General features: G+C 32.8%; 2 protein-coding genes across 6 annotated transcripts; one reads left to right on the plus strand and one right to left on the minus strand.

Moving 5' to 3' along the window:
* The first annotated feature begins 1,780 nt into the window (after positions 1-1,780).
* Positions 1,781-17,567, plus strand: LOC110023173 (lysosomal Pro-X carboxypeptidase). The gene is made up of 10 exons (XM_020722451.1): positions 1,781-2,256; positions 2,895-3,075; positions 3,234-3,367; positions 4,237-4,346; positions 13,415-13,538; positions 14,395-14,550; positions 15,714-15,866; positions 16,698-16,777; positions 17,135-17,184; positions 17,319-17,567. Exons 1-10 carry the CDS (start codon positions 1,903-1,905, stop codon positions 17,444-17,446), a joined length of 1,470 nt encoding a protein of 489 aa, XP_020578110.1. The 5' UTR covers positions 1,781-1,902; the 3' UTR covers positions 17,447-17,567.
* LOC110023184 (trihelix transcription factor ASIL1-like) lies at positions 2,987-26,745 on the minus strand. Of its 5 annotated transcripts, none has more exons than XR_002293864.1 (3): positions 25,754-26,745; positions 21,275-21,406; positions 2,987-3,064 (listed from the first exon to the last, which is right to left on the minus strand). XR_002293864.1 is itself a non-coding variant. In XM_020722476.1 (2 exons), exons 1-2 carry the CDS (start codon positions 26,633-26,635, stop codon positions 21,358-21,360), a joined length of 891 nt encoding a protein of 296 aa, XP_020578135.1. In that variant the 5' UTR covers positions 26,636-26,745; the 3' UTR covers positions 21,009-21,357. The 5 variants fall into 5 exon arrangements, 2 of the variants coding, with proteins under 2 accessions (XP_020578135.1, XP_020578121.1); XR_002293870.1 differs by lacking the exon at positions 2,987-3,064 and adding an exon at positions 11,770-11,854; XR_002293871.1 differs by lacking the exons at positions 2,987-3,064; positions 25,754-26,745 and adding an exon at positions 22,810-23,124 and having other exon boundaries at positions 21,009-21,366.
* Positions 26,746-27,910: the final 1,165 nt, after the last annotated feature.

The following is a 27,910-nucleotide window of genomic DNA, read 5'->3' on the forward strand; positions in this document are numbered from 1 at the left end:
GTGTAATTCCCTTGTAACCTCCGTGTAACTTATTTGTACCCATGAAACTACAGAAATGCGGAACTCATTTGTAGGTTACAAGTAGTTTACAAAGAGGTTACAGACGGGTTACAGAGGGGTGTAACTCCGATATAACACTCCTATAACCCCTGGACGTACGCATCGCTGCATAGGTCTTATGTACGCAAATATTTTCCCTTAATATCATGTATTTACATATCTAACAACCAAAATTTAATTTTTACATAAATGACACCTTACATAGTTTTACTTTTTTTTTAAAGGTTTAAATAGTGAAATTTTTTATCTGGTATAAAAAAGTTGGGTGGTATAAATATAAAAAGTGAAATTTAGGAGTTTGATATGCAAATACATAAGAATTAGTAGCTACGTATGTAAATGCTTATGTTATTAGATGCTCACTTGTGATAATAAATAAAGAGATTACATACCATACCATATAATTCTTGAAAATATTATTTATATTTTGTTATTTAATTATGTAATATTTTAGTATTATAGCCACATCAAATTACATGCATAAAAATATTATTTCACTTTAAAAAAAAAAAAGATAATATTAATGCTATTTTTTTTGTTGTGATGGCAAAGATTTGAGTGTTACATCGGTAAATATGAGAGTTTAGGTGTTCGATATGTAAATATAGAAGGTGTGTGGTATAAATAAATGTATAAATAAGTGTTGAATCCGAAATTATATTTGAGTCACAAATAAAGAATAGAGGGCAAAACAGAAGAGAGTGATAGAGACGGTGACAGAGAGTAGAATGCACAACAATGAATAGTAAAAAAGATTCTTAAGTAGTAATTTCTAAGGCAAATCTAAGCAAATGAACCTCATATTTATAAGAGAGAGGAGTACAATATGTGTAATTACATGCATGCCCCTACTTTAATGGGGATGTTACATGATATTTCAGATATTTTATAGGTGTAAACATATGGTTCGATTACTCTATTACTCGATCGGTTGAGATCAGCGAGACTTAGTTCGATAATGTCTGATCATCTTCGGCTTTATACGGGTTTGGCTCATTCAACATGATTCTGCAGGTCAACCACTCTAATCTGATTGTCGACAATCGATTCCTAGGTGAGGAACTCCTGTCGACAGAATGAGACTACGCTGTTTGACAGATGATAAGCACCGGAATCGAACAAACAACTCGACCCTTACTGAAATAGTCCTCCGGGATGCTATTGGAATGCATCATTATAGATCCACTCTCTTTCTAACAAAACAAAACAAAAAACTAATCTAATTTTTTTCAAAACAAAACAAAAAACCAGTCTAATTTTTCAAAAGGTTTGAATTTAAAACCCTATTAAGTAGAAAAATCAAATTTTTTTTTTATTTCCATTTGTCTTCTTCTCCCCCCAAACTGATAAGCACTCAGAACGGCCCAAACAAAGTAGACAAATGATTTTGCGGGTCAACCGCTCTAATCTGATTGTCAATCGATTCTTAATTGAGGAACTCTTGTTCAGAAAATGAGACTACGTTGTTTGACAGATAATGAATCATCGTAATCAGACAAACAACTCAATTATTACTGAAATAGTCTTTCGGGATGCTCTTGAAATATATGATTGTAGATCCTCAACCTCATGATGAAGGGTATGAGAGGTCTCTCTTTCTATCAAAACAAAATAAAAAACAGTCATTTTTCAAAACAAAACAAAAATCCAATCTAATTTTTCAAAGGTTTGAATTTAAAACCCTATTGAGTAGTTCCATTTGTCCTCTTCACCCCTCCCCCAGACAGATAAGCACTCAGAACGGCCCAAACAAAGCAGACGGATGAGCGCTGTTTTGAGTGGCAGCTTTTTCCCATCAAACCCACTAACAAAATCTCTTTCAGTCTCTCCAATTTCTCCGCCATGGAGCTCCTCCTCCTCCTCCTCCTCCCTCTCATCTTCATCTCAACAGCAGCTCATTCGCTTCCGCTCTTTCTTCCAAGAGCGGCTCAGAGCTTAATCTCCAAATCAAACAAATACCCCAATCTTCCATACATTGCTCATTATTTCCCGCAGGAGTTGGATCATTTCGCTTATCGCCGGAGGTCTTATGGCGTTTTCTATCAGAAATATCTTCTGAACTCCACGTTTTGGGAGAGAGGAGAGCCAATCTTTGTTTATACGGGCAACGAAGGGGACATTGAGTGGTTTGCTGCTAATACTGGATTCATGATGGACATTGCGCCTAAGTTCAGGGCACTGCTTGTCTTCATCGAGGTATATAAGCTTAATTTTGATTTTCATGGTTTTATTTATTCTGAAATTTGTTCAGAAATGATATGGTTTCCTTTCATGTTTTTAGTTTGATGAATATGTATAATTCTGTCCAATGAATCTTATGTTAATCCGATCTCCGGTGCGACGGAGATGAACTCACGAGCACCAATACGAAGAAATCCTTAAATCCGTCTCATAATCGGATTTATTGAATCCAAATTTACGTCCTAAAAGAGACGAAACACGAAAAAATTCGCGAACGTTGGATTTAGTTTTTGTTTCAAACACAGCCTTAGCTTCCGTTGGATTTAGTTTTTGTTTCAAACACAGCCTTAGATGTTCTATTGTTGGGTTGGGAGAGAATATAGACTCAAAAGGATTGGAATGAAATATTGCTTGTTTGCAAGAAAGTTAATATTCTAACCAATAAGTTATAAATAGCACTATTCTAGGGGCATTTACGTGCACAACACATAATTCTTATGTATTTACATATCTAACCCCAAAACTTTTATATTTAGACATGCAACAGAGTACTGTGAATGCAAATATGAAAGTTTAAGGGTGAGATATGTAAATAAATAAGAATTGTGTGCAATATAATCATTTTATCATAACAGTCTCGTGTGAACCTGCAGCACCGGTATTATGGAGTTTCGAAGCCATTTGGGGAAGAGTCGTTTAAATCCGCAGAGAATTTAGGGTACTTGAACTCAGCACAGGCTTTGGCGGACTATGCAGTGCTCATAAGGAGCTTGAAGCAGAACCTTTCTGCAGAATCATCTCCAGTTGTAGTTTTCGGAGGCTCCTATGGAGGAAGTGAGTCAATACATATGTGATATGAAATATTTATGGTGGTATAAATGTAAAAAGAAAAGTTTGTGTTGGATATAGAGATTATATAAGACCTGGGTATGCATGTAAATGCCCCTATTCTATTTATAAATGCTAAAAAAAGTTTACTTTTTTGCATTTAGTGCTGGCTGCATGGTTCAGGCTGAAGTACCCCCAGATAGCCATTGGCGCCTTGTCATCATCTGCACCTATACTGCAGTTTGATGACATTACTCCATGGAGCAGTTTCTATGATGCCACATCTCAGGACTATAAGGTACAATCTTTGCCTTATTTCTTTTTTTGGAAAATTTACATAAATACCACACAATTCTAAAATATTTACATATCTAACACCCAAAGTGATACTTGCATTTTTGACACCATGGTGTCATAAACCCATTCAATGTTTTTAATGTTATATTAAAGTTCGAATGTTATGCATGTAAATATGAATGTTTGGGTGTTAGATATGTAAATGGCCCTATTTTTTTATATCATGATTTTTTTTAATTTCATCAAAGAAATTGATCTGTTTCAATGGTTTCGAATAAATCGAGTCGAACGAGCTAAAATAAAATGGAGGAATTTACTAACATAACACCCAGTTCCTATGTATTTATATATCTAACATCTACACTTTACTTTTTACACTTACACCACCCAAATGTTTCATGTCAGATCAAAAATATCATCATTTTAACTTTTAAAATGTGAATTCACTTTTTCATGATAGATAAGTTGGCATGCACGTAAAACTTGAAGGTTAGTTGTTGCATGTGTAAATACATAGGAATTGAGAGGTATGTATATAAATCGTAGAATAAAAAATTTATGATTTTGAATTAAACCAAACTCCAGCCGAGTCGAAAAAGATTGATTTGAAGTCTTTTCTATATGTATATATATATATATTTCTTCTTTTAGGTTACATGTAATTTATGTATGAAACATAAATGTATATTTATAAATGGTAAGGACTCATATGTAAATATGTATTTTCACAAGAATCAAGCTATTTTTTATGTTTAATTTAACTCATAATATTTGTATTTAGTTATTGTGATTTTATCATGATTTTTTTTAAGCATTGTTGAGGATTATTCCACTAACATTTTTCTGGTCCTGGCTGATGAGCATATGCAGGATGAGAGCATGAACTGCTTTGCAGTGATAAAGAAGGGTTGGGATGAGCTGATGTGGTTTTCAATGAAAAATGGGCTTTCTGAGCTTAGTAAATTATTCAGAACATGCGAGTAAGTTTTCACCAACTTTTACCGTATTTTTAATCTGAGAATTATGATGAAGTTAAATAATTGTGGCTGCGTGCTTGCCGCCCGTCGCTCGCTTCAACCCTCGTAACAATTGGTCACCAGTGCCATTATCGTTGAGCATATTTTATATTGATTTCATTTTTCTTCGAAGCAAACGAAATAATGTAAATTTATGCATTTAATTTACACCAAACCAAATAATTTTAAAGTATTTTAAATATATTCCTTTAACATTACAATTCTTTTTCAGCAAGCCAAACAATCGTTTTAAGAGGGATTTAAAGTGAACTTGAAAGCTCAACTACGAGCACGAAAAAATAGTCTCCAACAATGTTATCTTGCACACAAGAGACCAAGTGAAATTGAGTGATGAAATGATTTTTTTTTATATGGGGCTTATCACACAAATATACAAAGCATGTGATGACAAAAGAATGAATACTACCTTGAAATACATGATAGATTTTAACTTACAATATACACCATAGGATTTGTAACACGTACATGCAAGCGGACAGAAGATGTCTCAAAAACTCAAAATAAAATATTTGCACGCATCTTAATAATAAAATAATCGTACAAATAATAAAACTTAAAATTCTCAATCTATATGGCATAACTTTCAAGCTCAATTAATGTTTTTAAAAGCATGTAAATGCATTACACAAATACAAATGAGCAAATGCTATGTGAATGCATGAAAAAAAGTGCAATGCACAATGCAAATGCTCTGAAGATGTACATATCATCAAATATTGAATGTTTGCATTTGCTTCAACGAACATGCTAAGTGCACAAACATAATGTTAGATAATGTTGCATAATGTTAGATGCTAAGTGCACAAACATAATGTTAGATAATGTTGGATGGATTAAAAGCAATATAGACTTGAGTTTTCACTACTCTCACGAACGTGCAAATGAATTAAAAAGCATGATAAGTGCACAAAAAGTTATAATACACTAAGGAGCGTGAATTATAAAAATTTGAATTCTTGCATATGTTTCGACCAAAACACTAATGCTCGCACATAAAATCAAAGAATGCTATAAAAATTAGAGGTTTTTACGTACATAGCACCCAAAACATAAATTTGTTCCTTTGAGAAATGTGAGGATATTTTAAAAGATTTATAACTAATTAAAAATATTCAAACTCTCTTTTAAATTTTAAACATAAATCTATTAAACTATACATGTTTGGGACGGATCTGAGAGTGTTAGTGGTTTTTAACATTTTCTCCACTCTGTATTAGTTTCTCCTCGAGAGAGGTCTACTAAGGTGATCTTATCACGACCCGACCCAGTGGAAACTAAATTTTTTTTGTTAATATTTATATTTTATAACTAACATTTTATAAATGAAAGAGCCATTATATAAAATAAATTAAAATAATACAATTAAATTTACCTCATTTCTGGTTGTCCTAAATCAATATGCTCATGTATGATTACATTCGCATCATGCAACTAGTACCATAAAGAAATGAACTTCATCATAAACAATCATATATTTACAAGCATATTATAACAATCACTATATAATAATTATCATTTCATTCTCATTTGTATAACATTTAATATACTTCAATAATGATTATTTCATTCTAATTTGTATAACATTCAATATTCAATATTTATAATGATTTAAACGTACACATATTATTCCTACAATATGAACAAAAAAAAAAAAAATAAAATCATAATTTATGGGTATGCAGTAATATAAATATAACTTGTAAGAAGATGCAAAATATTATCATAGCATAAGAAGATAAGTATTCACCTTAATCACATTGTCATTTTCTCAATTCACGTCTTCTACACGATCTCAATGATCGCCTGATTCAAATCATAGCTTTATTTTTAACACAAAAGTTTCTAATTAAATAATTTCCTCAAATAAAATTAACACGCAAGCTTCCAACTTCCAATTTGAAAATTGTACAGCTTCAATTCTAATTTAATTAACGATACTATTAACATTTGTATTAAATTCATAAATTAACATACTAAAGACAAAACTCACCTTTACCTTCCCGCTTTCGGTTTGGCTCCTCAAATTGCACACGTGAAGTTTCCTTATAGCCTATGGTGTCACAATTTATAGTTAAAACTTCCTACCCGCACACCTCTTCTTCCCAGCACACGAGTCCCTCTCTTGCAAGACAAGTAGCTTTCAAGAGCTCCTTTCTCTCTTCCTTCTTCCTTACACACGAGCCCCTCTCTTGCAAGACAAGTTGCTCGATTCAACTCTATAGTTGCTTTCAAGAGCTCCTTTCTCTCTTCCTTCTTCCTTACAATCGGCTAGGGTACCACTTCTCTTCCCTTCGGCTTGGTTTTTTCTTGCATGAGTCACTTCTTAACATCCTCTTCCATTCGTTGCTCCTCTTTCTTCACACCAAACAAAATCGAGCCTCGTATAGGTGAGAAAAGAACACCACACTGCGGGCGGCATCGTCTTCCTTCATACAGGAGCCAGAAGCATCAACCCACCCTGGGAGTGTGATACCTCGTCTTACACAGCACGACTCACCTCCCTTCTATTCTTCTTCACAATAGGCCCGTTCAACGTTTCCTTCTTTCGATTGATTAGGGAACGAGTTCTTATATAGTTCTAAACACTTTCCGTCACTCTCAGCCTCTTCTTTTTCATTCTTCTCTATTTCTATCTCTCTCTCTCACTTTTATATTCCTTCCCACCGTTCGAAGATTATTATTATTATTTAGTACATTTTCTCATTTTAAAAATTTCATCCTTAAAATTTGCAATTCTACATTTAGTACATTTTCTCCTTTTAAAAATTTCATCCTTAAAATTTGCAATTCTACTTCAAATCTCAAATCATTGAAAGCAAAAAATGAATTATATATTTTTTTTATTAAGAAAATTATATTTCATTCTTTAAGATCAAAATTTAATTCAACAAAATAAAAACATAATGCAAGATAACTCAACTAACTTCCTTCATCTACCGAAACATGATAACATCATATCTAAAGCAAGGTAATATAATAAAAACACACATCCTTTGAAAAGGAAATACAGTAGAGTGATAGGTGTATAACATGCGATAAAACATAATACTTGTCAATCCCTAGTAGCATCAACATCTGCATCAGCAACAGTCTGTTCAAGCTTTCTATGTGTAAGGGTATAAACTTGAGATGGAACCAGTTGTCGTGGTTGACCTTGAATAGGAGTCGAAGCTTTGACTCTATCCTTCTTTGCCCACTTGCAGTCTTCTGAGAAGGAGCACTACTTAGTTTCTCATCTTCTGATGATTTCTGACCAGGTGAAGGGCAGTATCTTGCTATGTGACTAGGATGACAACATCAGTAGCATATTTTTTAGGCAATCAAACATTCACCTTTATGTTTATTCCTATATTTGACAAAAGCGACTACAATACTCAGAATTGTTCCACCACTGAATCTATCAGAACTGAATTTGGGTTTTTTTTCCCATTGAATCTCTTTGAGTGATCAACATGCTCTCCTTGATTAAAACTCTTTCTCTCGTGTGTCTCCTTACGCTTCTGAACATTTGAAAGTCAATCACTACTTGTCCAGCTCACCCCACTAACACTAAGTAGTCATCATTCCCCCAATGCATCAATGAATGCCTGATCAAAACCTTTAATCCAAAAAAGAATATGTAGCATCTCTTCTGCAATAAGTATCAATTGTGATGCATACAACGATAATGCATTGAACTCTGTTTTATACTGCATAACTGTCTTTTCTCCTACACCAACTTGATGAACTTGCCCTACATTTTCACACATCATTCTCTGAAAAGATCTACAAAATCCTCCCAACTTACCATCATATTTTGTATGTTCCCTAGATTGTCTTAACGCTGCCCACGCCACCACCTTTATGTTTCTCCATCCAACATAAATGTAGTTAATAGTACTTTTCTTCCATCCAAACATGTTATGTTGTCTAGTATTTTTTCTATCATCAACCAGTTCTCCGCTTATATCGGGTCTTCATTTTTTCTTGAACAAAGGTGAACACAGATTTTGAAATATCTTTAATTACTTATCTACAACAATTGTGTCACTCCCACTAAGCTATAGTCTGAACTCTTGAATCAATTTTTTGTTCGCCGCTATGATCAGGGCATTTGTTTTCATGGTTATAGCAGGCGGTGCTTTTCCATTTCTTTTTGGACTTCCCTATTCTATAATCTCAGGCGCATCAATTTGTCTAAAAATAATTATCTAATTAGTATTAACTTAAAATTTCAATTTGATTATTATAAAACTTGCTTGTATATCCTATTAATTTTTTTCATCAAAATTGTATTATTTAAGGCTAAATCTTTCGGTATGATACCACGTTTGTCGCGACAGGGCTTGTGGTTTGAAATTAACTAAGGTTGATACAAACAGTCAAATGGTGGAAATTAAATTTTTTTCTGCATTCATTTTCTATAACTAATACTTTATAAATAAAAGAGTCGACATATAAAATAAATTAAAATAATATAGTTAAATTTAACTCAATTTTGATTGTCCATGTCTTCAATAATTATTTTATATTTTCTTACTCATGTTTTAATCAATCAATTAAATCTGAAATGTTAGTTTAAAACAACAGCAAGTTAATCATAGACAATGAATTCTCATACTCTTAAACTATAATAACACAATAAAAAAGAAGCCAATATACATGTCAGTTAAATTGGTAATAAATTAGCATAATTTGACAGTTTAAATTTATGAATATGATCTATTAATAAAACATGTATTATGTCATACAATATCTATTTCATATCTGTATCATTGTATTTACACTTGTCACATGAGCACCGTCTAAAATTATAATTTAAGATACATCAATATCAATATCATTTTTCATTTACATGCGCGAACATCTTAGTCTCCCACTATTAGTACCACAAGGAGATGAACTCTATCATAATCAATCATGCATGCACAAGCATACTATAACAATCACTATATAATAATGATTATTTCATACTCATTTGTATAACAACCAATAAACTTATATAATGTTAAATATTTATGATAATTTAAACAATATTAAGTACACATGTCATTCCTACAATATGAAGAAAAATTCAATGAAATCATAAATTATGGGTATATAATGATATAAATATAACTAATAAGAAACAAAACATTACTATAGCATAAAAACATGAGTATTCACCTCAATCATAATGTCGTTTTCTCGAATCACGTCTTCTATACGACCACAATGATCGCCTAGTTAAAGTCATAGCTTTGTTTTTAACACAAAAATTTCTAATTAAATAATTGCTTTGAATAAAATAGATAACCAATAAACCTTTACCTTAAAAGGCTTGATTTGCTTCCCTGCACACAAGGTTTCTCCTTCTAATTTGAAACTTTTATAGTTTGAATCGTGATTTAATTAACCATACTATTAACATTTAATAATTAAAACATAAGTATTAAATTCATAAATTAGCATACTAAAGCTCCCACTCATTCCCTAATTCAGTTTGACTCCTCAAATTACGAACGTAAAGTTTTATTATAGCCTACGATGTCATGTTTTACACTTAAACCTCCTACTCATACACCTCTTATTCCTAGATTACGAGCCCCTCTCTTGCAAACCAAGCTGTTTGATTCAGCTCTATACCCACACAAGAGAGCTCATTCCTCTCTTCCTTCTTCCTTCAAACAGCTAGGGCACCACTTCTATTTTATTCAATGAGGTTCATTCTTTCATGAGACGCTTCTTCCTTCACACCAAACGAAATCGAGCCAAATGTACGTGTGAAAAGGGCACCTTCACTATGGGCTTCACCGTCTTCCTTCGCACAAGAGCCGCAAGTATCAATCCTAGAAGTGTTATGCCTCTTCTTGCACGACACGACTTACCTCCCTTCTATTCTTCTGCACAACAAGGTCATTCGACCTTTCCTTCTTTCAATTGATTAGGGCACTAGCTCTTCTAAGGTTTGAACCACTTTCCATCACTCTGTGACTCTTCTTCTCTCTTTTTCTTCTCTATATCTATCTCTCACTCACTCTTCTATTCCTTCCTCCAGTTCGAAAGAAATGTCTAATACTTAAAGGAAGAAATCATTGAGGCGATTAGTTCGAAACAACAAACCTATTAAATTTATTATTATTATTTTTTTTTTTTTTTTAATTTTCAGTTATTACAACTATAATGTTTGTACTCTTGTTGTCTGCTTCGATGGCTAAACACTGTTTGAAGGGTGACGTGATATTATTGTGTTGTAGGGTTAGGGTCGAACATCCTGTAATATCCAATAAAATTTTTAACTGTACCACTTGCCAATGGACGATCTCAATTCCCCCATATATCAAGCTATGATATTCTCATCGGGCTCCACCAATTCATATTCAACATAAACTTCTCGAACTCGACTGTATTCTCACCTGCTAATATTTTTTTTGTCGTAAGTGATGAAGTCCAAGAACAAGTCATGTCTCTAATGTGTTTGCGGGTACTTGCACATCATATTTTTTTTCATCTTAGATGTAGTGATTTTATTTTTTTCTCTCATGCTGACGCACGCACTTTAATTTTTTTCTAATATAGATACACACTTTTTTTAATTTGATGACAATTAGCATTATCCTTTTTCAAGTGGAACATCATTGTATTGAAAGATTAATTCCACCAAATGAGGTCACCTAATGAACTCGTCTGGATCCATACGGCCGTAAAATCCGATAAATCCACCTTTGCCCCAAAATCTTAGCTTCTCTAATTCAATTTCAAATTGAAGTTACATCAACTCTTCATCACTCGAAGCTTCTTGGTGGAAAAAAATTACTTATCGATCTTACCAGCCACTGTTGTGGCTATGAGCAACCTCACCAGGTTCTCTCTTCTGAAAGGCTACAAGCTTTTATTTCAGTTGAATGATTTCTCGTTGCATAACCTCTATAGTGATCTCCTGAATACCTCGTTGAGACTATCTCCTTAGCGTCATGGCATCTCGTCTTCCAATGAAAGTCTCGATATAAAAGGAAAATGCAATTTAGTGTTAGAGCTTGGTGGGTGACGACGAGACAATTTTTTTTGAGTCGAATGATGGTCGAGGCCTGAGTACTTAGAGTTTTGGTAATAGGTATCATGGCGGCTTTTTGGTAAAGATTTAGGTTATATAAAATTTTAGATTTAGGTGTAGAAAACATAAGACAAAAAATATAGGATTTGTCGAGCTCTTATATCACATGGCAATTCTAGGGCTCTTAGAAGGTATTTGAGAAACAGATTTAGCAAGAAAGTGGTTATCGAATAACAAAGAAGTGAAAATATGAGATACTTGTGGCATTTGAAAGGGGATAGAAGGTGGTCAGCTATACAAACTCAAAACAACGGTCGAACAATAAAATTGTGGCATTTGAAAGGGGATAGAAGGTGGTCAGCGGCTATACAAACTCAAAACAACGGTCGAACAATAAAATGGGGAGGTGCAGACAACAACGAGGATCCACAATGTATTCCTGAGTAAGATACACACATATGATTTCAAAAGAAAGGGAATATGTCACCCGTCAGAGATTATAATCTCCACAATATATAAAACTAAGCAAAAAGTTCTCAAATCAAAAAATAATAAGATATAAATAGTCAATTAAGCAAAAAATTAAAAAATTAAAAAAACTTAGAAATAAAAAAATAGGAAATAAACCATAAAAGGTAAAAATTCCTGGTGAATTTGATAACGAAACGCTCCAGCGATCGCTGAAACCTCCAGTTCCGCGGTATCGCAGAAGTCCAAAAAAGGAGATCGCAGAATGTCGGATCCCGCGATTCCGCAGGACGCTCCAGCGTCGCCATGACTATAAGGAACTGAATAAAACTAAACTATCATCTGTTAAAACTGTACTGGCCATCTATCTTCTCTAACAACTACCTTGTGAACCACAGGCTCTAGAAGTTAGGAGAAGGATGACAATCATGGAAATTTTCGTCAATGTAGTGCAAAATGTAAAATACAGACAACGTCAAGTTGATCATTTATTATTTTTCAAACACGTGACTTTATGGAAATTTTCATTAGCATTGTTATGACAGGTAATGACTTGTAAGATATGGAAATTTTGAAGAAGCTGCTACAACATATTGAAATCAAAGAACTAGAAGCAAAAATACTTTTTTAGTATTGAGATAGGAACGCAGTCGATTCTGGATATTTTTATCATAATAAAACTACATGATAAGTTTATTAAAAGAATTAGACAAATTAGAATGAAAGCCTATCAAGAGCTCAGGAAATTCAACTATAAACTTTGATATGTTTATGGTGTGGAGATAACATACAATCATTTGCTAAAGGGGTAGTTAAAAAGCTTAATTCTTATAAACTTTGATATGTTTATGGTGTTAGAGGAGATAACATACAGTCATTTGCTAAAGGGGTAGTTAAAAAGCTTAATTCTCATCAATTCTACCTCTATAAATTACACTTGCATCGATATTCCAATGAGTTCAACAATACTACACCTTGTCACTTCATGTCATCTCAATAATTTATGAGAAATTAAAACCACCTCATTAATTTATGAACTATTATAATTATTGCCATAAAACACTCAATTCTCTGCCATTCTTATTAGTATTCCTTTGAGAGCATGATCAGAGGGCCAAATTATGATATCATCTCAACAGGTTTAGCACCTTATATAAATAACTTCGAAGATAGAACATTAGCATTAAAAAAAGATCCATTTCAAATATAAAAATGAGATTATCATACTCAAGAGAGTTTTGCAGATTTTTGTATAATTTAAATCAATGTTAGTTTTTAAGTACATTCATAAGATGGTAATTTGATAAATTTCATCATTTTAAAACATATTTCCTAATTTCAAAAAACCAAATGCATCCTAAATTCAAACATAAGTACCATAAGGTAAAAGATACCAAGATTTTCATGCCAAAGGTTCACATCAATTGGTGCCTATCCATATTTCTTTTTTACATTTTAAACCTTTACTTAAGCACTTTAATATATTTTTTTAATTTTTTTTTCCTGAAGCATATATACTCTTAATGTGCAGAAATCTTCATTCAGTATATGAAGCACGAAATTGGCTATGGGAAGCATTTGTATATTCGGCCATGGTTGATTATCCAGTAGAAGCAAATTTCATTAGACAATTGCCTGCCAATCCAGTTCAAAAGGTAACTTAGTCCCAGCAGTTCTTTCAGTTCTAGTTATATTCTATACAGTATCCAAAACATTCACGCTAGGGTCTCTTACATAGGAGATATTATTCCATACGGAGTACATACGCAGCTCTACGTGCGGACTCCAGCAATATGCCGCCATGTGTGTTATATCGGGCCCACCTAAAAAAATTAAAGCGAAACCGTGAAGGTTATTGGAGTGAAACTGCGGAGATTATTTGGGCGGGGTATTGGGGGTTTTTGAGGGGTTATTGAAGCATTAACTCCAAAAATGTCTCAATAACCCCTCAATAACCTCTGTTGTTCCACTCCAACAACCCTCCAATAACCTCCGCGGTTCCATTTCAATAGCCTCCGCAATAACCCTCGAATAAACCCCCAATAATCTCTCAATAATCTCTGTGATTTCACGTCAATAACCCCACAACAACCTCCATGTGACGGCATTTTATTGGAGTCCGCAAGTAGAGCTGTGTACGTACTCCGTATGAAATAATTTCTCCTTACATAGACGCCACCCAATACCCATATATTTACAAATCTAATGTCTAAACTTGATTTTGTATATTCATACCACCCAAATCTTTCATATCACATAAAAATACCAATACTTTAACCTTTAAGAAGTGAGACACACTTTATTCACAGGAAAGGTGATATATATGTAAAAATTGAAGTTAAGGTGTTAGATATGTAAATATACATGGGAATTGAGTGGTATGTATCAAAATCTCCCTTCAAACTAAATATATATATTATAATCCTTCAGTGGAACAAAAAAAAAAGGATTTAATGTCTTTTCAATCTGTAATTTTTTAGAAGCATTGCAAATCTCCTTTTTCTTTTAAAGATGTGCAGAATAATAGATGGATTTCCACCAGAGGTTGATATACTGACCAAAGTGTTTTCAGCTGCAAGCCTATATTACAACTATTCAGGAAGCCAGTCTTGCTTTGATATAGGACATGAAGCTGATTCCCATGGGCTTAGTGTATGGAATTGGCAGGTATATTATAGCTCAGATTTCAGATTTGATTCTACCTAGATATTTTCAGCAGAGCAAGCATTTCACCAAGTCATATTATGAAACAAAAAGAAATTGGGGAAGGTGGTATGGATGTAAAAATTGAAGTTTAGGTGTTAGATATGTGAATACATAGGAATTGAGTGGTATCTATATACATCCCTCAAGAAAGTGGCATTTACATACATAATTCCTATCTACTTACATATTTAACACTTAAAACTTTGTTTTTTTTTAGATTATACCTCCCAAATCTTTCCATATCATATAAAAAATATCATGATTTTGATTTTAAAAAGTGAAATACACCTTTTCATGCATGAGTAAGGTGATGTGAATGTAAAAAATTAAGTTTAGGTGTTAGATATGTAAATAGATAGGAATTGAGTGATACCTACGTAAACCTTTCGAGAAATTATTATAAATGTCATGTGCATAAATATGTCGTCGCAGACTATGATTCTTCGGAGTTCAAACAATACAATTTAAATGCATCTCTTCGGATCCTCCTATTCTATCAAATAGCCTCTCCTACCTTATTTATGCAATTTGGGTTAATAATTTTTGACAATATTTTGATGTTGTATGAATTTTACTAATTTTAAAATAGGAGTAATGTATAACAAGTATAGGTGAGCAGGGAAGTTCCAAAAGAATAGAGGAATAAAAAAAGCAGAGAATAAACAATAAGACCATCCTTCCTAAGAATAGTTGTCTCAAAAGTGTGTTGTAATTGATGGCTTGTAAAGTAAGATGATGCTTCTAATATACAAAATTAAGCTCAAAAGTTGCAAATTACATAATATGCAAGGTTTAACAAACTGACTCAACAATATGTCAAAATGAGCAAAGCAATGGCTATGACTAAGAATACAAAAGCTTGAGTGTAATTTTCTAGTATTAATGCTCTTTTTAGACATTTCCATGCATTTTGATTAAAATCTTAAGATTTTATAAGATTGTTTGATCAAACCCAATATCTCATGTGTTACCTGCATAAATCTTCATGCATATGGTTGTTGCAATTAGAATGGGCACATGGCATCCTTTTAGTCTTAAATTATCACACTTTACTGTTTCTTTTCTTTAGAATAACTTATTTAAATTTTCTTACGTCCCCCCCTTGTTCTTGGTTATTTACTTAGGCTTGCACAGAAATGGTCATGCCAATGACTTGCTCTAACGAAAGTATGTTCCCACCATCAGCATATGATTATGAACAATTTGCTGACCAATGCATGATGACTTTTGGTGTGAGACCTCGGCCCCATTGGATTACTACCGAGTATGGAGGCCATGTAAGTAGTTTGATTGATTTACTTCTCTATAATTAGTTATAATTAAACTAGATAAGCATGTAAGTTTATGAAATGCCAAATTTACATGTATAACCGAATGCTTAATGTGTTTTTTGAAGAAATGTGAGATGCTCCTAAGTTACCGAGGATGTGCGTGCAACTCTAAAAGATTTAACAAGTTTTTAATCCATGACATAGTTATAAAAATCCACTTGAGATCGTGTTACTTCTACCATACCGTCCACCGCTGCATAGCTACAAAGCTATAGAAAGCAAGAAGCATGTTCAACAACAATTTCAAATGCACAACTAAGCTCGTACTTTTCCGCAATCAAAATCAAAATTATAGTAAAGGGCCTGTTGGGGTTTTTGCAGCTTTTATAAAAGTGGTAATATAGTTGTGGTTGGAAACACAAATTTTTAGAAAAGTGTGATGAGAATTATATATATATATTATATATATATATATATTATATATATATATAAAATTAGCCAACAGCTTTCTTGCAGCAACCATAATTTAACATATCATGATGAAAAAAATATCTTCTTGCCACAACTTTCTAGAAAGTAGCAAGAAATGAGCAGTTCCTCAAAACAAAATTATGGTGGTGGTTTGAAAGCCAAACATACCCGAAATCTGGAATGGTAGCTATAGAGCGTATCCATCGTTTATGCAAATCTACATAAAATTCTACGGTTCTTGTGTATTTATATATTTTTTCATTATCATTCTTTTTCCACTCCTAATGTTTGAATTAGATTTCGTTTACACTTCAAACTTGCTCTGACTTATTTGTTGTAAAATACTAACATGTTGTAACAACACAGAACATTAAGCAAGTTCTTTCGAGATTTGGAAGCAACATAATATTCTCCAATGGAATGAGAGACCCTTGGAGCAGAGGAGGGTAAGAATTGAAAGTCTTATTGTGTTCATTTAACATTATATATATATAGGGGCATTTACATACCTACCACCCAATTCCTGTCTATTTACATATCTAACACCTAAACTTTACTTTTTACATTTATACCACCTAAATCTTTCACATCACATCAAAAATACCTTTGTTTTAACTTTTAAAAAGTGAAATATTTCTTTCCATGCATAGGTAAGGTGGCATATATGTAAAAATTGTAATTCTAGGTGTTAGATATGTAAATGCATAGATGTATGTAAATCTTACTTTTTTGGAACTACAATGCTGCTACTTCAAAAGAGCAACCATCACAGAAAGTTTAACACCATTAACTTGAACTCTCAGGGTACTTGAGAACATATCATCTACCATTGTTGCAATCGTCACCCAAAAAGGTGAGAAGAAATTTTAATTAATTTCTCCATATTTAATTGCAGAAATGCTAAACTAAATGCCTCTGTGTTAAGGTAACTCTACCATGATTAATAAATCCTTCAAATGTTATTTGCTAAGAATTACTATATTTCAGGTGCTCATCATTTGGATTTTAGATCTGCTACAAAAGAAGATCCAACTTGGCTTATAGAACAGAGGAAGGAAGAAGTGGAAATTATAAAAAGTTGGATAGATAGGTACAAAGGAGATGAAATGATATGAAGATTTATAACTGCAAATAATTTAATAAATGGGATGTGTATTGCAAAACAATAAGTGTCTCATTGCATTCATACAGTTCTGATAATTTGTAATTTATTATCAAATCAATTGTTTTTATACTCAGTAGTATGCTTAAAGAATTGATTCATAATAAATTTTGTATTTCATCTTATGTTCTATCAGCATTTCATAATCTTAAAAAGTTGAACTTGAACATTAATTTCATATAGAAACAAATGATCTCATAGTAACATAAAATGATTCAACTCACAAATATAATGTTGAAAGCATAATAGGTGCATTTTTATGAAGGGGGATTTACATGCATGCCACATAATTATTATGTATTTACATATCTAATGCCTAACTTTGATATCTAACTGGATAACACTATTATATCACAATCTCATCAAAAAAAGGCATGAGAAGGTACATTTCACTTTAGGAAAGTTAATGTTAATGGTAATTTTTATGTGATGTTCAAGATTTGGGTGTTGTATAAATAAATATTAAAATTTAAGTATTGGATATAGAGTGAAGTGTCACAATAGTCCCCGACTATTTAAATGGGGCAATTCTAGTCCCAGAATTTATAGAATTGTCAAAATAGTTCTAGACTATCTTAAAATTGAGCTCTAATAATCCACCGTGGGAACTATTTCAGCCCCAATTTAAAGAGTCTGAGAATAATTTGACATTTCTATAAATTATGAGACTAAAACAATCTCATGTAAATATTCCATGACTATTTTAGCAATTTACTCAGTAGATATATAATTGCATAAGAATTGTTTCGCATGCATGTAAATCCCCATTTTATAAAAAAACTATAAGACAAAGTGTTATATTTACATAAAAAAACATTGTTATAGTGAAACATATGTTATTGTAGATGATGTAACATGAAAATTTGCACAGGAGCAAAAATTATTTTTCTTAGAGAACTTTACATATTTGGTTGCTCTCTTTCACCATATCTAATTTCTCTCTTTTCCTCATATTTATGTTTGAATAACACACTCTACATGGCCCTAGCATGCAAGGGCTGTTGTCTTTAATAATTTTAAGAGAGTAAAGCCCAAAATAGTTCCCTCACTATTAACAAGTGCCCAATTTAGTCACAAACTTCTCCAATTTAGTCCCAGACTATTAAAATTTGTTACAAATTGATCTTAAATCATATTTTCAACTAAATTTAATGGTGAGCAACATGAAATTGAGGGGTTTTTTATCTTTTATGTAATTATTTATAAATATATCTTGCATAAAAATTACTATGTTGTTTTATTGGATTTAGGTTGAATCTTGCTTAAAACCTAATTAATATTGCTCAAATATGATTAAAAGCAAACATCACAAAATCTTAAAGCTCATTTCTCCACCATTTTCTACTTTTAAATCCAATTAAATAATTTACTTTGCCACATATTACATATTTCTTCTTCGATGAATTGCTCCTCAACGCAAACTTACAGTGTCGTATTTACTTGATCGAGGTTGGAGCTTCTCCAATTCAAACCGAAACAGATCGAAGCCCCCTCTCTTTGCAATGAAAGATGGTCGAGAGGGATGCGCAGGCGCTCGGATGGAGACGATGTCTTCTCATCCATGCAAACACCACGGATGTCGACGGGGATAGAGGTTGCTCCGCTAAGCGGAGAAGCAGCAACGGAGCACTCGCCTTGAGTTGCTTCCTCCGTCGATGGTGAAACAGGAGGGGAGAAGTCGCGCTCAAATGGAAACGAAGCTTGTCGTCGGCGCAAGCAACGTGGATGGAGACAGAGACAGAAACAGATAATGCTCCGTCAAGTAAAGAAGCAACGAATGAGTACGTGCCTAGAGTTGCTTGTTCTGTCGATGGTGAAAGAAAAGGGGAGAAGCCGCACAAGTGGATGAGCATCGAAGAATTATGTTTAAAGTGAGACTGCTTTTCGTATGAATCCTCCAGTGAGAATTGGCGTGCCATCCGTGTGTTTAATTCGGAAATTTTGTACATAGATGGAATTACCCTTCAAAATGTGAGAGGAGTTATTAAATTAAACAAAAAGTTTTATTTAGGACCAATTTGAAACAATTTTTAATAGTTAGGGATGAAATTGAAACATTTTAAAACTCGTGAACTAAATTGGCACTACTTAATCTTCCGAGTACAATTTGGAGCTCTATGAAGTTAGGTAGTTTGGTTAATGTGTATTTAAGAAAAACTAATTGTAGATGATCTAATTGGTTTCTAACCTTTTAGCATCTTCAAAAAAAAAAAAAAATTAAATAAATAAGTGGTGTCGAGCGAGGACAAGTGAGACTTATGAAACATTTAATTTAATCACTCAACATACTAAAACTAGGAAGAAATACATACATGCTACCTAATTCCTATGTATTTAGATATCTAATACCTAAAATTCAATTTTTACATATATGATACCTCACCTATGCAAGAAAAATTGTATTTCACTTTTAAATGTTATAGTGGTATTTTTTATGTGATATGAAATATATGGGTAATATAAATGTAAAAAGTAGACTTTAGGTGTTAGACATGTAAATACATATGAATTGGGTGCATGTATGTAAACTTTTTAAAAAATTGCAAAAACATTAGGGGCATTTGCATACATAACACTCAATTCGTATGCATTTGCATATTTAAAAAATTAAGTTTACTTTTTACATTTATATCACTGAAATCTTTCATATCACATCAAAAATAGCATTTCTTGAACTTTTAAAAAGTGAAATATATCTTTTTCATGCAAAGGAAAGGTGGTATATATGTTAAAACTTGAAGTTTAGGTGTTAAATATGTACAAACATATTAATTAAGTGGTAGATATGCAAAACTTCCAAAACATTAATGAAAAATTTACCCCAAAAAGTTCCAAATTTCCTCATGAAAAGCGTGATATTTTTGTCCAAAGCAGATTGTGAAGCTAATGAAAGGTCCATAAACTGCTCCTAAACACTAGTAAACTTCTTTACAACCATTACTTAATCCCAAATTACACTAACAATTCATCATTACAATTAACCATAAAAAATAAAAAATTTACTAATAATGCATGTGTTCTTGATATGCGGCATCAGTAATGCCTTGTATTTGAATAGGACATCAAAATCTAAATCTTGAGGCAGATTGCCAATTGGTATTATCTAAGTTTACCTTAGATTGGCAGGAATTCTAAGGTCCAATCAGTGCTGAATTGTATTGTGATTAATGTATTAAAATATTATCTAGAAAAAAAGGGACATTTACGTAATGTAACTTTACTTGGTACATTTATACAAGCCAACTGTTTCATATCACATTAAAAATAACACTATTTTTACTTTTAAAAAGTGAATACCCCTTTTCATGTACAGGTAAGGGTGGCGTATATGTAAAAAACTAAAATTTAGGTGTTAGATATGTAAATATATAGGAATTTAGTGATAGGTATGTAAATATTCCAAAAATAAAAAACAAAATCAAAATTATGCATGACTGCAATTGTTTCTATTATAATTAAAAAATCTACTATGTTGATGCAACATCAGGAATAGTTAATGGCACTGCTTAGCAAACTGGCAACCCATAACAGCTTTTCGTATAATTGCAGATTGATTTAAAGCCATACATAGTCTTACATTTTTTCCATTTCAGTGTTGTTCAATCCTACTTTTGGCAAATTATCCCTTCTCAGATAAGGGAATCACCACCAATAAATATTTAAATTGGTAATTTTGGATATCTCTTCCACATAAAATACCATGGATTTGCACATATATCCACTGCAAAACTATAATTATAGCCGAGGTAACAAATGTAACCATGTGAAGATAAACACTTACTTGATAAGATATTGAAGAGCATAGGTCCGCACACTTTAAATGAGAAGGCAGAACATAATCTTCATGGGTAGAAGCAGAAGCAGTTAGTCACCCTGAAGTTTACAAAAACCAGTCAGTCTTGCATGCAGTTCCCTGTAAAAAATCCTGATAATATGAAAAAACAAAGTGCTCAAGTTTTCACCAACTAGCTGAAATAATTAAACAGGAAGGAATGTCTAATAATTAAACAGGAAAGATTTTCTAATAATTGTATGTATGTCTCTGTGTGTATGTATTTTTCTATATGCGTATATGGATGTATGTATGCTCTGTGTGTATGTATTTTTCTATATGCGTATATGTATGTATGTATGTGTGTGTGTGTGTGTGTGCGCGCGCGTGTGTTTGTATGTGTGTGTGCGTGTGTGTGTGTGTGTGCGCGCGCGCGCGCGTGTGTGTGTGTGTGTGTGTGTTTGCGAGCACGCACAGTGAGGATATCTAGTTGTTATATTAACCACTGTATAAACATTATCCAAACTATTCGGGTTTGGATTTACGATTCCTCTCAAATACTGGCAAAGGCTAACCAATAGCAACAATTTATTATATCTAGATAGAACATAAATTTTGTATGGAGTGCTATGGAGTGCTAAGAAGCCAAAAAAAATGATAATTCATGCATTCATAACCAATTTAAAATACCTGGTTAAACTAGTTCAACCAAAACCAAATAAAAATAACTGAATTAAATATTGGGGCAATTATATACACAGAACTCAGAACATTGCTGCTTACAAAATTAGCACAATTTCATCCATTTTTCAAATTGTTATTAAATACCAAAATTTACTATAAAATCCAAACCCATATTTACACATTTATCAATCTCCTAGAGGTGTGATCAAGGCACGAATAAATACATGAGTTCAAAAAAATAACACAAGTGCTACTTTTGTATATGCAAAAATTTAAGTGATATGTATGTAAACAAAAATCGAAAGGATTTCCACTTAATAGATTGTTTTATAGCTTCATGGATAAAAGTTGGAGAGCTCATATACATCTTCATGACTTAGGCATGAACTTTCCTATATGAGCTGCATATATTACATAACAATTGTGGAATCTTTGCATAATCATTCATAGCCAAATTAGTGTAAGTTTGGTTGAGGGGCATATGTCCCCTAAAAATATAAAATCCATCTAATTCTATAGAAGATTTTAGATTACGCCCTCAATATTATTTATGTCTGTGATAAATTCAAAGGAAATAGGCAATAGTCTATCTTGTAACAAATTTAAAGTGTCTGTGGATTAAGCCCTCATGTATGCTCGCAACAATCTCTCTCTAACTCTCTCTCTTAACTCTTGCTCTATTTTTCTCATCCTTTCTACCCTTCTCCCACTTTCATTCTCTCTCAATACAAACAAAAAGGGCCATAAAAAATACATTGGAGAGCAGAAAAGAAAATAGGAAAAACATAAAAAATATAATAAAAGAAGGAAACAGGGAAAAAAGAAAGCGAGATAGAAATATTGTATGTTTCGCTCCTCACCACAACCTCATCGACTCAAAATTGTCATCATCCTGCAGTGAATAGACTCATAGAGTAAGCTAATAGAATCTTATGGACATGACATTGAAATGCAAATTGAGAAGAAAAACAAAACTTAAAATGTATGTGCTACAATAAAAGAATAGTATTGGAAAAATATAAAAAATAAATGACTTGAAAAAGGACTTGAAAGCCTTGCTGCAAGCAAGGACGGAACCTCCAACTACTCCAACCACAATAAGAACCCTATGAACTATGCACTGGGGCATTTAGTTCGCTGAAAAGGAAATTTGAGTGATTGAAATGCAATGTAATTAAAATATAGAGTATTTAAAATGTATTAAAATTAACTGATTAAGTGTAAAAAAACGTACGTGATCATTTTTGGAGATCAATTTGAGGTAAAATTAAATCAATATATAATTTGATGATAAGTGGTGGTCAACCATGGGTGACGCCAGCAGTGGCAAGTGGATTTAACCGGAGGAGAAGACAGAGCCTCAAAACCAAACAAATTCATGTGAATCGTACCCTAGCATAATGTAGAAAGGAAGAGAAAATTCATGTGTGACCGATTTGTGAGTGAAGTTTATGGTTTTAATTATATAAATTCTCTTTTTCAAATTAATTAAATGTTATTAAGTTATATTAAATTCTATAAATTAATATTAGTGATTATAAATTATAAATTTGTTGAATTAAAAGTTAAAGTCGATCGTTTTTTTTAAAAGAAGATCGAGTTTGGTGATTGTGCAAAAAAGAAGAAAGCTAAGCAAAGTTAGTGTTTTATTTTAAAAAGGTAATTAAATTAAATAAATATAACTTAATATTAGTATTAATTGCAAAGCTTAAACATAAAATTTATGGATTTAAACACTTAATTAAAATGACGAAAGTATAAATTTAATTATAATTAACAAAAACATGATTAAGTAATGTGAGATAAAATTATTAATATATGTTACATATTATAGGTATTAACTTGAAAAAGGTAACAAAAATTAAGAGCAAGAAAATCATGCAGGCTTGAGGTAAGTAATTATGCTTTCAAGTTACAATACTATTTCATGTTTTTAAACATATTCATGTTTACAATTTTTCACTATTATGTCCTTTATTAATAAAATTAAATCATATGTGCTTCTTCATATCGTTAGTCATGGAGTATGCATGAAAAAAATTGTTGTCTTAATAGTTGCATGATAGTTAATTTAAAAAAAAATATCTGATTATTAAATGACCCTTATGTTCTAGTAGAGATGTATATGTTAGTTTATTCCTTAACTAGATGTATAAGTCAGATTAATACTTGACATTTTTAAAATTCTAATAAAGGTGCATCTAATAGATTATCTTATGGTCTTAAATTCTAATAGAGTTGCATTATTTTTTATAGATAAGTACAAGTTGTCATATATGAAAAGAACATATGTAATTAATATTGAAATAGTGTATATATGAATGTTTGTTTATGTGTGTTAAAAGGAAGAATACACCCTTACAGTACAGGCAAGGGATGTCAATGTACCTGCATACTAAAATCCCAGACATTTGTGATGTTTGGATCGTTAACCGCTGTGATAGTAGAATATCGGTTATAGGTGTGCAAAGTTATATTTTGAGAGTACTCCTAAGTCAAATGTGAATGTTAAAAGTATAAAATAAAACTAAATAAAGATTAAACATTAAATGATACAATTAAATTTAATGCATATCGAAGTTTAAGTTGTTTCCATTGAATAAATATCATGAATACATACATTAGGTTATTATAAGATCTTTTATAATTAAATATTAAAAATTGCATACATATTGCTTTCTTTTCTTTGAATTACTGTAATTTAAAAGTATGATTGCTTCCAGGTTATCCTAGAAAACTCATTATATTGTTTTATTATTTTTCCAAATTAAGGTTTTGATTAAGATTAATACTAGAGGAAATAATATTTATAGAAAACGATTAAAACAGCCTGACAGGCACCTTTTTATTGATTCAATTTAATTATTTCCTTGGGTTACTTTTTTAATTAATAAATGGATAATAAATTATTAGTAATAGAAATAGAACAATATAAAACTTAATTTCACCATCCAACCGTATGTTCTCGCTTTAGTAAATTATAAGCCCCGGGCCGGGTCATAAGAGTCATTTGCATAAATAAAGTGATATTTTTTATATCTTCATATGCCTCAAAAAAAAGATTGATTTTCTCATTTTTTAAGATTTTGTAGAAACTTGATTTCAATGTGGTAGTGAAAGTAGTAATGTGATGGTAAACTTTTGTGTATATATTCAGCTATAGTTGATCCTTACATCCTTTGTCACCGACTGTAAAAATATTGAATGCCTTGAATCCACACATCAATTAACTGCATTGTTGATTGTTGATTGTAAGCCCACAATATTTGGCTATTTTACTTCCATGAAGCTAGCAATTTCTTCTACAAGAAACAATGCAGAGTATGTTTTGTGGAATTCATGAAGAAAGCTGACGCTTGAGTATAAAATAGGACATACCTTAAAGCAATAACTTAAACAATAAACAATATTCTTAATAATGTTATCTTATGGCTTCATGCATTCATGATATTAATTTTATAGGGAATTTTACATACATATCACACAATTCTTGCGTCTTTACATATCAAACACCTAGAGTGTGGTGGTATACACTTACCCTATGCATGAAAAGGTGTATTTCACGTTCAAAAACATAACAATGGCGGTATTTTTCATGTGATGATAATGTTTTAGGTGTTTTAAATGTAAATATGGAAGTTTAGGTGTTATATATGTAAATACATTAGAATTGTGTGGTATTATGGTATATATGGAAAATGCATTTAAATATTTCAAGGTAAAACTAGCCCGAGTTAATTTTCATAAGAGCATTGGCTTCTAGATTTACTGCAAAGTAAGTTGAGAAGGTAAAATGTGAATCACCATTACTTCCCTCCTTGACAGCATATCAAGCTCAGTCTTCAAAGGAGAGCCCTCATGCGCATTGCTCTTTCCATAAAGCCTCTTCATGACTATCTTAGCAATCTGCAACTGTGTCTTCGAAATAATCTCTGTCCTCTTCAGCTCCATCTCCCACTTCTTAATCTCCGCCTCCGCCCTAAGCTTCTCAGAATCCCTAAACATTTCCATCCTTCCCTGCTCAATCTTTAATATGGATTGAGCCAGCAACTGAATGCTCTCCGCCATCTCATTCCCCAATCTCCTTCGCTTCTTCAAAATCCTATCATCTGCAGCCTCCTCCTTAAACATCCGAGCACTAACATCACTATCACTCCCTCCACTCTCCTTCACCTCATCACTAAATTTCTCTCCAACAAAACCTTTCCCCGAACTATTGGATCCATGTTCCCGATGTCTTTCATGCAAGTTTCCATCTCCCGCATCCGCATCAACCTCCTCCGCCTTACCTGGAACAACCAGATTGACGTTTTTTTTCCGATTACAGTTCGAATTTGGCCTGCTAGGGCAAAGGGTAGCGGCGGCCTTAAGCAAACCATCCATGCGAGCGAAGAACTGCCAGGAAGAGCATGAACCCGGGTTTTCAGCTGCTGCTGCAGCCTCCGCGCGGTACCGTTTCTTCATGGACTCGATCTTGTTCTTGCACTGGCTAGGCGTCTTGTGAGCATTCGAAGAAGAGTATTGGATCGAAACTTGGCGAGCGATATCCTCCCAATCGCTACCTTTCAGCTTAGCGCGATTGCGAAATAGCCACTTGGACTCATAGATCTCTAAGAGCGACAGTACTCCCCCTTCACTCCACTCATCCCTCTTGCCTTTGGTGCCGTGGGGCAAGGTGCCATCCATGGCGATTCACAGCACGGACTTGGGGACGACGAGGGGAGATCATGGTTGGAAAGAGCTCATAATTTCGTGGATTGGAGCAGAATTTGATGGGAAAGGCGTTGAGGAGAATCGATTGGAGGGAGATGGAGCGCTGAAGTAGAATCGGGAATCGCTGGCGCGAAGAGCACCGTACAGATGGAGGACACGTGGAAGAATTTGGACCGTTGAATGAGGGCGGGTGCTTTTTGGGCGCAATAGCGCGGGAGTGGTTTTTGACGTCATGTGTGCATCGGTGCATTAATTAATTAAATAAATTTGAATCTTTTTATAACTTTTTAAAGGGCCTCTGCATATATACTACCCAATTCTTATGTATTTACGTCTTTAACCCTCAAAATGTTTTTTTTTCTAATTATTTGAATATATTGTTGAATGATGATTACCATAATTGTCTTGTGCTTAGAGGGCAAATTAGTCTTAACTGTTAATATTGTCTAGGGCAAATCAATTTGGGTGTCATTTTTCTAAATAATATATATTTAAATACAATGAAAAATAAAATGTATGCAATTGAAATATTATATAAATTTTAATTGTGTAAGAGAATTTACATTTTTTTTTTTCTATATTACATCACATGCAAAATATGCTAATTAATTTTTTTTGTAAATGCACATTAAGCTTTAGATGTGTAGAGAGCTTGCAGGAGACAAGGAATCATAATGGGAGGAGCTCTATAGGAGAAAGAAATTGTGACACGGGTTTGTGAGAGAGAGGACAATATGTCGTGATGCAGTAAAGAATGAATGATGGATTGAAGTTTGTATAATAGCTCGTGATGAGAGTTTGTGGGAGAAATGGAATCGCAATGGGAGCTCTATGGGGAAAAAGAAATTGTGTCACGAGCCTGTGAGAGGGAGGGCAATATGTTGTGATGGAATAAAAAGCGATGTTTTCATGAATGTGGCATTGGAATTCGATTGTTTTTAGCTAGCTTCAAACTTTTCAATTTTTAATTCGATCGGTAATTTCTTCCTCATAAACATTTCATCTGTCTTAAGATTCGTGTTGACATATTTTATATATTTGACATAAGCAAATACGACAATTGCCATTTTTTTTATATATTGACCCTAGGTTCACCGGTATGGTTGTTAGCACGGGAAAAACTCCCTATTTATGTGTATATTTGAATGTTGCATTTTGCATGTCGCATAACACGTCACTTCGTCCTACCGCCTCAGCACAGCGAGCATTTAACTTAACTTCGTCCGACCACCCCGATTCGACAAGCAC

This window comes from Phalaenopsis equestris, unplaced genomic scaffold, assembly GCF_001263595.1.
Source record: "Phalaenopsis equestris unplaced genomic scaffold, ASM126359v1 Scaffold000002, whole genome shotgun sequence".
Classification (NCBI taxonomy): Eukaryota; Viridiplantae; Streptophyta; class Magnoliopsida; order Asparagales; family Orchidaceae; genus Phalaenopsis; species Phalaenopsis equestris.

What these genes read in the sequence shown, in the direction of transcription:
- LOC110023184 (XM_020722462.1), bottom strand. Translation starts at nt 26,635, where the DNA reads ATGGATGGCACCTTGCCCCACGGCACCAAAGGCAAGAGGGATGAGTGG. An exon ending in TGTCAAGGAGGGAAGTAATG is followed by an intron (nt 21,407 to 25,753) that starts GTGATTCACATT and finishes GATTTTTTACAG; the next exon opens with GGAACTGCATGCAAGACTGA.
- LOC110023173 (XM_020722451.1), top strand. Translation starts at nt 1,903, where the DNA reads ATGGAGCTCCTCCTCCTCCTCCTCCTCCCTCTCATCTTCATCTCAACA. An exon ending in TTAGTGTATGGAATTGGCAG is followed by an intron (nt 14,551 to 15,713) that starts GTATATTATAGC and finishes TTATTTACTTAG; the next exon opens with GCTTGCACAGAAATGGTCAT. An exon ending in TGCAATCGTCACCCAAAAAG is followed by an intron (nt 17,185 to 17,318) that starts GTGAGAAGAAAT and finishes ACTATATTTCAG; the next exon opens with GTGCTCATCATTTGGATTTT.